This window comes from Leguminivora glycinivorella, chromosome 3 (assembly GCF_023078275.1).
Source record: "Leguminivora glycinivorella isolate SPB_JAAS2020 chromosome 3, LegGlyc_1.1, whole genome shotgun sequence".
NCBI classification, from domain to species: Eukaryota; Metazoa; Arthropoda; class Insecta; order Lepidoptera; family Tortricidae; genus Leguminivora; species Leguminivora glycinivorella.
In genome coordinates this window covers 24,859,330-24,869,962 of record NC_062973.1, presented here as the reverse complement: position 1 = coordinate 24,869,962, position 10,633 = coordinate 24,859,330, and the positions used below count along the sequence as shown (strand labels likewise).

The window sequence follows — 10,633 nt, the reverse complement described above, 5'->3', positions numbered from 1 at the left end:
TTGGACTGTAGTTTACTTTATATATGTCCCATACATGTTACTTACTGATACAAAGAACGATTTAATAGAACTGACAAAGCCCATACAAAAAAGCGTACCTCTGAAATGTATGGGCCCCTTTAGGCTTAAGACTAGATGGCGCTGTTTCGCAGCCTGAAAGTGGCGAAAATCATATTTTACCCAAATATTTTTGCTTTTTTTATTTTTTATAAGAACAAATGACATATTTCTTTATTTTCAAATCATGATATCACGTCAATACACATTTAAAAAAAAATTGTAGGCATCATCAGTGTAGTTATGATAATATATAATAAGTGGCGCTAAAACATATGCTAATGCCAAGAAATTTTTGTAAAGACCTTATAGCCTTTTGTAAAAGATGAAAGAATCTGCCCAAAACAGAATCTGTCCTTAACCGAATACAAGACGCCTATAACTTCGATTAGTATTTAGTGAGAGATCATGAATGTATTTTGCTGTTTGCTTTTAGCAACACACACCACAATAATGCAGGTCGGATATAAATGTGATAATCTATAGTATTGATTATTTCTTTGTTGAAAAATCATGCTTACAGCCTTATTTTAAGGGGTAGAATCAAGCGACACGTTAAAATTTGTATGGCCCTGTGTACTAAGTCGTTACGTAAAAACGAATTGAACGCCAAATATACTTTTACAAATTATAATAAGCGTATATTCTAAATCGCAAAATCGAGTTAAACGCCATAAAGATGTTATTAATTCGTTTTGGTTTAAAGTTTTGATGATTTATAAACGCAATATCGATTTAACCGCCCTATTGGTGTCGTTTAATTCGTTGTTACATATTTGAAATTGCAGGATATTTCGCTTAATGAGAACTAAGTATCAAGAGATTTTGTTATAATTATCATAATATCTTATGTGTGTAAGCCTGGCTAGTACTAATGAATTATTATTATTAGTTACAATGCCAATTTTGCCATATATGCTGATTTTTTTGACATTTATTAAAAAAAGTTGATTGCAGAACAAAACTAAATTGTTAGACGGATTAGTCCTAATCATTGTGGAGGAAAACATTGTTGTTAATTTATTTACAATAGCACTATTTACTCAAATATATGGAATTTTATTTTATTCCAGTATTCACTTTATCTCTAACAATTTGCATTAAAGAATCAAGCGACAAAATATGTCTCATAGTACGCTACGGCGAAATAAATTAACCTCATCGCAGTATTAGTTCAATAAAGAATCAAGCGGAAAAACGTTAATAACTTCGAAACTTGAATAGGTATGGTGTTATTTTTTTTATCAATTTAAATTATGAACACTTTTATAGGTTCAATGTCAAAATTAACTTTTTTGCTTTATAAATGAACTTACAACAACTGATTCAAATTTCAAATCTTTCTAGCTCATTTTCTCGATTTCAACTAACTGTCGCTTGATCGCTTATTCCATAACACTGTCCAATTAAAGCTTAGCAAGGGATCCAGCTTCGTATTATGGGGGGCAGGGGTCACATAGTAGTATTGCACAGCGTAGACCCGGGGGTGGCCCCATGAAGCAAAGAAAGTGTTTAATTTTTTTAAACCCTCGACATAGTGGACCCGTTTTCATGAAACATGGCTAAGAACATTCCCGACTAACTCAGCTTTCAAACAAAAAATAAATACATGAATCTAACTAAATCAATTGAAAACTTGAAACTTAAATCTAAATCGGTTAATCCGTTCGGGAGCTACGATGCCACAGACAGACACACACACAGACAGACAGACAGACAAACAGACAGACATGTCAAACTTATATCACCCCGGAGGACCACCATGGAGTTGGGCTGGCTAGAGTAGTGCTACCTCGTCTATTTCATTCACGCAAAACAGGCACAATGGTTGTCGACTTGCGGAAAATGGCCAATAAAATAAAACTAACTAACTAACTTATAAGTCTTATAACACCTCGTCGTTATTGCGTCGGGGATTAAAAAGTGAAACCTTATTACTGTATCAGTCTAAGTATAAAAAAATAATGAGTAAAACCGTCCTAAACCACAACACAAGTAACATTGACATCTACATTCTGCAGCGCTACACACGCGCTGTCCTGTCCGAACGAGGATTTATTGTGCGACCTGACCGAGGGGCCCTTTTTCACTTCCATTGGCAATTATTTTCAACCGTTGTTTTGATAAGAATCGATATTTATTTTAAGCCACCACATTGTTGGCCACCACGAGTTTTATAATTAAGACGCTACAAGAACGAAAATGCTAAAATGGAAGCCCCCCTTCAATCTGGGAATTTTAGGTTATTTATCGGTAAAAAATGTCCATTAAGAACAACTCAGTTAAGATATAGCGAAAAAATCTTTAAAATCGAGGTTCCGCGCTCGACTTTTTCTACTTCAAAACTTAATCAATCGGAACGAAATTTGAGAATATGAATAACAATTAAATTGTCGGACCGTTTAGTTTTTTTGGCTAATTGTTACCAATCTTGAGTATCACACCTTATTTTGGGGATACCCCCATTTGCCAGAATTTCATTTGCCATAATTTTATTGGCCATCCTATTCAACAATCATAATATTGTTTCTCATAACATCTTATGCCATAATCATTGTTTACTATATTAATCTAGTGCCAGAAACTTTGTTTCCCATAAAGTCAGTTTCCATAATGTCATTTGTCAGACTCATCGAAATCCGTAATTACCACATTCCATATCATCATTTGTCATACAAATAAGCGTCCAGAAAAGTCAGTTTCCATAATGTGCTTTGGCAGAATCGAAAACTACTATAATAGGTACTAGAAGGACTAGATAATGAAACTGCTATCAGAAAGTAGGTTAGGTTAGGTTAGAACTGTGACCCCCTGGAAAATGAAACTGCTATCAGAAAGTAGGTTAGGTTAGGTTAGAACTGTGACCCCCTGGAAAATGAAACTGCTATCAGAAAGTAGGTTAGGTTAGGTTAGAACTGTGAACCTCTGGAAAAGGAAACTGCTTGAAAAGTAGGTTAGGTTAGGTTAGGTTAGAACTGTGACCCCCCGGAAAATGAAAATACTATCAGACAGTAGGTTAGGTTAGGTTAGAACTGCGACCCCCTGGAAAATGAAACTGCTATCAGAAAGTAGGTTAGGTTAGGTTAGAACTGTAACCCCCTGGAGAATAAAACTGCTGGAAAAGTAGGTTAGGTTAGGTTAGAACTGTGACCCCTGGAAAATAAAACTGCTATCAGAAAGTAGGTTAGGTTAGGTAATAATATGGGCAACAATTAATATGGCAATAATTGCTTATGGCGTTTGAGTATTCTATGAAACCATATTATTGCACTTAATAATATGGCTAACAAATAGTATGGCATTCAAATGAATATTATGTTAAATGACGTCATAATGAAAAGGCTTATTTTGGAATTTTTGATTTGCTTATAGCTTCTTTTTTTTTTATTATGGACTGATCGGCGATTGACCCTAGTCACACCTGATGGGAAGTGAAGACAGAGTCTAAGATGGAGCTCACCGATTCAGTAATAGCCTATTCACTCTTCGTTTAAAGAGACCGAGGTCGTATTTTTTGGGAACACCGATGCATGGGAACGCATTCCATTCCTTTGCAGTCCGCATTACAAAGGATGAGGCAAATCGTTTTGTGCGGATAAATGGAACACACGGACATACACATACGGGTGCATTCGTTCCCCTCGCCTGGACGTCCGAAGATGGAAAGGAGAAGGAAGAATTAGGTCGTGCAGTTCTTGAGCGCACTCCCAGAATGTATCCGGTAGAATATCGACAGACAAGCGACTCGACGGCGATTTTCTATGGTCTGCAACTTAGCCTTAATAATAGGGTCATCGCCGAAGAGCCTATGTGCCCGACGCTCTATCGCTTCCAGGGCTGCCAGCTGATACTTGGCGGAACCGTCCCATAGGTGACAGCAGTATTCCACGTACGATCGGACCTGTGCTTGATACAGGGAGATAAGCTGATTCGGCGTGAAATACCGCTTCACCTTAAATAGGACACCAAGTTTTTTGGCAGCATTTTTAGCCCTGGACTCTATGGTCGACCCAAAGTTCAGGTTGGACTTCAAGCTTACATCGAGAAGTTCTAAGTGGTCGGTCAGCGGAAGGGACACATTCTGGAAAGTGGGAGCCAAGGTAAAAATAAAAATATCAAAAAAAGTCAAAACGGTCCGAGACAGATAAAAATAATAATCTGTGTTGAAAAATCATTGCTCTATCTTAAAAAAACAGGGAGGAAATAGTCGGGACCGTTTGTATGGAAAATTGACCCCTCCTGTATAGTCTTAACAGAATCGGACTAATGTGGGAATTTATAACATGAACTAAAATTACAGAATATTTGGCGATAATCATAGGAGTCATAAAGTCCATAAGATACCTACACCACAGTATAATAAAGAACACTATCATACGGGATACCCCCATTTGCCAGAATTTCATTTGCCATAATTTTATTTGCCATCCTATTCAACAATCATAATATTGTTTCTCATAACATCTTATGCCATAATCATTGTTTACTATATTAATCTAGTGCCAGAAACTTTGTTTCCCATAAAGTCAGTTTCCATAATGTCATTCGTCAGAATCATCGAAATCCGTAATTACCACATTCCATACCATCATTTGTCATAGACCCCTGGAAAATGAAACTGCTATCAGAAAGTAGGTTAGGTTAGGTTAGAACTGTGAACCTCTGGAAAAGGAAACTGCTTGAAAAGTAGGTTAGGTTAGGTTAGAACTGTGACCCCCCGGAAAATGAAAATACTATCAGACAGTAGGTTAGGTTAGGTTAGAACTGCGACCCCCTGGAAAATGAAACTGCTATCAGAAAGTAGGTTAGGTTAGAACTGTGACCCCCTGGAGAATGAAACTGCTGGAAAAGTAGGTTAGGTTAGAACTGTGACCCCTGGAAAATGAAACTGCTATCAGAAAGTAGGTTAGGTTAGGTAATAATATGGGCAACAATTAATATGGCAATAATTGCTTATGGCGTTTGAATATTCTATGAAACCATATTATTGCACTTAATAATATGGCTAACAAATAGTATGGCATTGTATGATTATGGAAGGTAATATTCGGACAAACAACGAGTATGTCATATGATTTTTATGGTAAACAAATCATTCGGGCAAAACCCTATCATACAGTATGGCCACTCCCTCTCGGTTACCTCACAGTTTCGACCTGTCATATTTCACTTATACAAGCATTGTACGCGTTCACCTACACGAGCGTAGACTGTGTGCCTAGGAACGCGCCTCTTTCATATATTTGATCGCCAGTGTCCGAGGCGTGCCTACACCATTATATTATTAATATTATTATATAAGTCATTAAAACTTCCAGGCCTCGTTTAAGAACTTTATTTGAATACCTATCCACTTTAAAGTGATCCGAAAATCCAATACTGCAAAGTTTGACCCTGAAAATAGTTCTGAGAATCTGCTGGGGAATTGAGGTCGATTTATATCAATATTCGGTGCAACTGTTCTGTTCAGTCTTCACAAAATATCACAAGACTTGGTCGAAAATGAAGAGGATATTTAGGGGACGAAAGAGTGTCCACTGTCCATACAAAGGTCAACCAAAATGGTTGACCTTTGTAGGATTAGTTAATCAGAACGAAATTGTAGTAGAGTACAAACCGACTTTTATTGGGGGACTGGACTGATAGATGCTTGCGAATGTTGCATTATGTTGAATGTTGAATAGCAGTTCAGAAAATATAATATGTAAAACCATTTGATGTTGGTAATCATTAAACTATTTTTTCACCACACCAACTGTTAAAGGCTTACTTTGCTATTCGAAAACAGATAGCAAAATTTCATTTTATCCACAAGAGTGCATCAAAGTAATTTCATACAAATTTTAACTTGATGTCTTACACTGGCTGGTAGAATTTACCTATAAATGATGATTTTGAATCATAAATATTGAAGAAATTGATGGATTTGATTAAATTTGATGTTTTATAGTTATTACCTATTTTGTTCGTGTTGGTGTGGTGAAAAATTTTGTGTTTCACTCGGTGGTAATGTTTGTTTTAGCCTTCGTGCCTTGAAACCCTCGCAACGCTCAAGATTCCACTTTTTGAACCACTCGCTACGCTCGCGGTTCAATATTCGAATCTTTCGCTTACTCGGGTATGAATATTGGCACGTGCAGTTAAACAACTACTTTGCCCCCATGTAAAACAAATAACTATTAAAGGTTATATTTTAAGGGAAACAATAAAAAAACGGAAAAAAATTAAAGCCTTTATTAATACTATTTTATAAATACTTTTTGAACCTGTTATCCGACATAAATAATCATATTATCACGGAGAGAAAAAGCTGTTTATGTTACCCTAACTTGCTTTTTCGCCCCATCAATTCATCATTCTGTTAATAAAATTATGTTAATTTAAAAGAATATGTGGCAATTATGAAAACGATAATTAAAAAAAAAATGATTAGGTTTAAGAATTAAGAATTTAAAGAACGTTTGAATTCTGATGTATAAAAAAGTTGAGCATAAGTATAAATTAGAACTTCACCAATTTTCCAGCCGTGCATTTTAAATTTTAATAATCCTATTCATACTATTATATTTGTTCTATTGCAAAAATATCAAACAACCCATTTACATCTTACACGGGGTCGGTTGTATAGTCTATAACCGAAAGCGTTCGCAAAATTTAAAATATTGTGTGAGAAGTTCCATGCTGGGTGACGTTTGATCTTGATCAGTTTGACTGTAACTGTGACGCAACCGGCCCTATAGTCTGTACCTTTAGGTATTTAAATAAAAAACAAAATGTACCCTCACAAGGCTCCTTATGCCAGTAAAAATATTATACGACCAAATATTTAAGAACGTTAAAGACGGGTCGTTCAAGTGACATATGCGCTTGGTGGTGGTATTTGATTGGTTAATCGAACATGTTTTTCTGCTGGGCAAAGCTACCTCTCAACTGGCTCTCCATGACTCTCGGGTCTCCCGATTCTCCGTTTCCTCAGGCCAGTTCTTTAGAAAGGCGTCAAGATCGTTTCGTGCTTTGCCTGGGCCTGCCCGACCCACGCTTCTTCGTCGGCATCCTTTTGGTGGCTATGTTAGCCCACCTATCCGTATGCATGGAAATGTACAAATTATTTGTTTACGTCTTTAAATACCTAAAAGTACACAGTATAAACGAAGCATTTAAATCTTTTTCGAATTAGCAAGATACATGTCAAGCCAATCATCTATGACGGGCAGGTTTTCCGTGGACCACTTGGCCTCCTCACGAACGTTCCGCATGGATTTCTCGATGATGTGCTCGGCCGACCCGAACTCCCCCTGGTGAGCGACGTAGAGGTTGGAGACCAGCTCCAAGCCCTCCTGAGTCGTGAACTGAGAGGTGGCTGATGTGATCAGGTTGTCCCAGAGATTCGTTTTACTGCCGAACCTGTGAATAATATAAATGTGTATTGGTAGATTCAGTAGATTACCTACTCATCAAGGGTAGTATAGTCAATAGGCGAGACGACCGAAAAAACTATTTAGTCCGTCAGTTAGATTATCAAAAAAATTTGGACACATATTTTTTCTTTTTTCTCGTAAACGAAAAATGACGACCGTACAGAGCGTTGAGTTTCGCGTGACGTCATCGCCTAGGTACAATTTTTTCTTAAAAGTGACGTCACAAACCCCCACTCCTGAACTTTGGGTTTTCTGTATCTTTGTATTTTTTTTTATTAGAAAAAGCTAAAAATATGTGTTCAATATTTTTGGACGATCTAACTAACGGACTAAACAGAATACCGTATTTTTTATGTAGTCATCATCCCTATTAGTTATTTTCCAGTGCACTGGGGAAAATAATTATTTAAATAAACGGCAGTAGTCTCTTTATTTTATCGCGGTGTGCACTAAATGAGTCGCACCTGATGGAAAGTGACGACAACGCCGAAGTTATAGCTGGCTTTTTCAGTAAAATGTGGTGATGTGAGAGCACGGAGAGTAGTCGCTGCGAGCATTCATTCCTGAGGACGGGTCTCCTAAATGACTCGAAACTTGTCGCAGCAGTCGCGATAAAATAACGTGAGTACAGCCGGTTATTTAAATACTTGAATATGCCTTACGAAAGGGATAATATTTATTTAACAAGGGGGCAAAGTATTTATACACGAGCAAGCGAAAGGTCTAATATTGAACTGCGACCGTAGTGAGTGGTACAGAATATGGAATATTGAGGCCAGGGTATCAATATTAGCTCGAGCGATAATATAATATATATTAATATTAGAAACAAATAACTATTAAGGGAAATATATTTTAAGTACGAAAATTGTATTAATTTGTTTTTTTTTCTATAAAGTATAAAGTATTTCTGTTAGAAAAGAGACTACACAATACACCAAAATGAGATCAGTTAGGTTCTAATGGCCATGTCGGTCTCAAATGGGCGTTATTTGCGTCGAAGCAATACTTGTTTATCAAACACATGAGTTTACCAATAAAACGGCTATACAGTAAAGGCTATTCACATAAATGCCTGTAATTGAACCAGCTATTAGTATCCGAAAACAATATTTCTCTAAACAACTCGGAAAAACTCATTTGGCCAATGGAAACTCGGGATATTGTATAATTTGGAATCTGAATGCTACCGCAATATTCGACGGGTAATATCGTTTGATTTGTGGGCAATATTGCGATATTTGCAATGTTGGATCAATACAAACAGGTGCTCCAGCTTTGCACAGAAATATGCACCTAAACAGAAAAGCTAAAAGTGCAAGTGCTCTTCAGTGTACTAGTAGATGCATTCATTCTCAAGTCATTAATCAATAAATGTACATCAGGAGTTAGTGCTAGCAAGGATTGCCAAAATTAAATGTGCTCTTTGAACTGACAATTTATTTGGCCATTCTGAGGTCAGGTTGGCGGGTGCACTTCCAGTTCTTAATGGCTGCCTACTTCTACCTAAGGTTAGTGCTAAAAATCAAAGATCATGTATGAAACACAAACTATTCAGTGAGCCGTTGAAGAGTAATATGGGATTGAATAAATATATCTATAGTATCACTTTTTTGTGAAAAGCGTGCATATGCTGATTGCCATCTTGCGATTTTACAGGCGTTATAGAACTTTTGAACCTCATTTTTGACAATTTGTGCCCAAATTCTTAGCTTGATATTTTTTAAAATGTCAAATATTAACCTGATCAGCCATAGTAACTTATTATTAATATGTGTATTAGCGCCATTTGGCACATTGAGCGTAACTCCTGACGTATACCACACCAGGTGTATCGCCATCTGGCTCACATTCATTTTCTGTATGGTTTTGGGGAACGTTTTGACTTATGACAATTTATCTGGGTATAGGATGTTATATAGGTCTTTGCTAAAAATACAAAGATGCATAACATATAATCGATTCAGTTTAAATGCTTCATCTGTAGCAGCTTTATAAATTGTACGATTCTTATTTATTCAAGATTTTTACTGAGCTTTTCTGCCACCTTGAAATACATCTTGCGTGTGCCTATCGCTTGCCTTTAATCAAAGAGGATCAAGTATTATAGAGAGTTGCTGTCAAAGTAAAATACGTAATCACAGTGCATAGACTGCCATCTCTCGACACAAGCATAAAACTTTTAAACCTTAGTTTTGACAATTTGGCCCACATTCTTATGGCTTGATATGTGTTAAAATGTAAAATATTTTATATTTGCGCAATCTAGCCGAGCGTCCCCCAAAGATGTAACGCCATCTAGGCCACCGTACCTTTTTGTATATGGTTCCGAAGTACGTTTTTTTCTTAGACTGTAGGTGTTTATACGGAGTTACATATGTCTTTGCCTTTAATATATATTTGGCCCATAACTTCAAACTTGAGTAAATCCATTCTGTTATAAGGTTGATTACTTATATAAAAAATATAATATTGATCTGAAAGGTAATAAAATTAACCTTATAGCAGCATGGATTTACCCGAGTATGTAGTTAAGCGACACAATTTTAATATAAGTAAGGAAATAACGGTACCCCCACAATTTGTAACGTTTGGACCACCGTACTGAAACACATTTAACATACACACAAACTACGCAAACACTCCATTTGTGTATCATGTAAAGTCGGCAACTAAAGTTGCTACGCGAACGCTCAAAGCTGCTCAAGCCTTGTTCTCTTCACAATAGAAAATATTCATCATACTGAGTCCTTCGCGTGCAATACTCGTCGCTGACTGTACATGTACAGTCAGCAAATATTTGAAAGTGACAAAATACGTAGTTACACATGGCCTTAATTTGCCGGCATTAAAATCATGTAGGGTAATCAGGTAGATTTATATAGGGTTTACAATCTTCATACTAAGAATCGCACCTCCATTTTTTAGCGCCATCTATTAAATACTATCATAACTACACTGATGATGCCTACATTTTTTTTTAATGTGTATTGACATGATATCATGATATTAAAATAAATTACCATGTCATTTGTTCTTATAAAAAATAAAAACAAGCAAAAATATTTGGGGAAAATATGATTTTGGCCACTTCCAGGCTGCGAAATAGCGCCATCTAGTTTTAAGCCTAAAAGGCCCATACATTTCAGTGGTACGCT

The 10,633-nt window shown here is 36.5% G+C and overlaps 1 protein-coding gene across 1 annotated transcript in view; it reads right to left on the bottom strand.

The window, feature by feature from the left end:
- Nucleotides 1–6,276: 6,276 nt before the first annotated feature.
- LOC125224933 (aminopeptidase N) overlaps nt 6,277–10,633 on the bottom strand; it is a 60,970-nt gene continuing 56,613 nt past the window's right edge. Inside the window, 1 exon segment of the mRNA XM_048128452.1 lies at nt 6,277–7,461. Within this exon segment, the coding sequence (XP_047984409.1) occupies nt 7,215–7,461 (247 nt within the window). The 3' untranslated portion in view covers nt 6,277–7,214.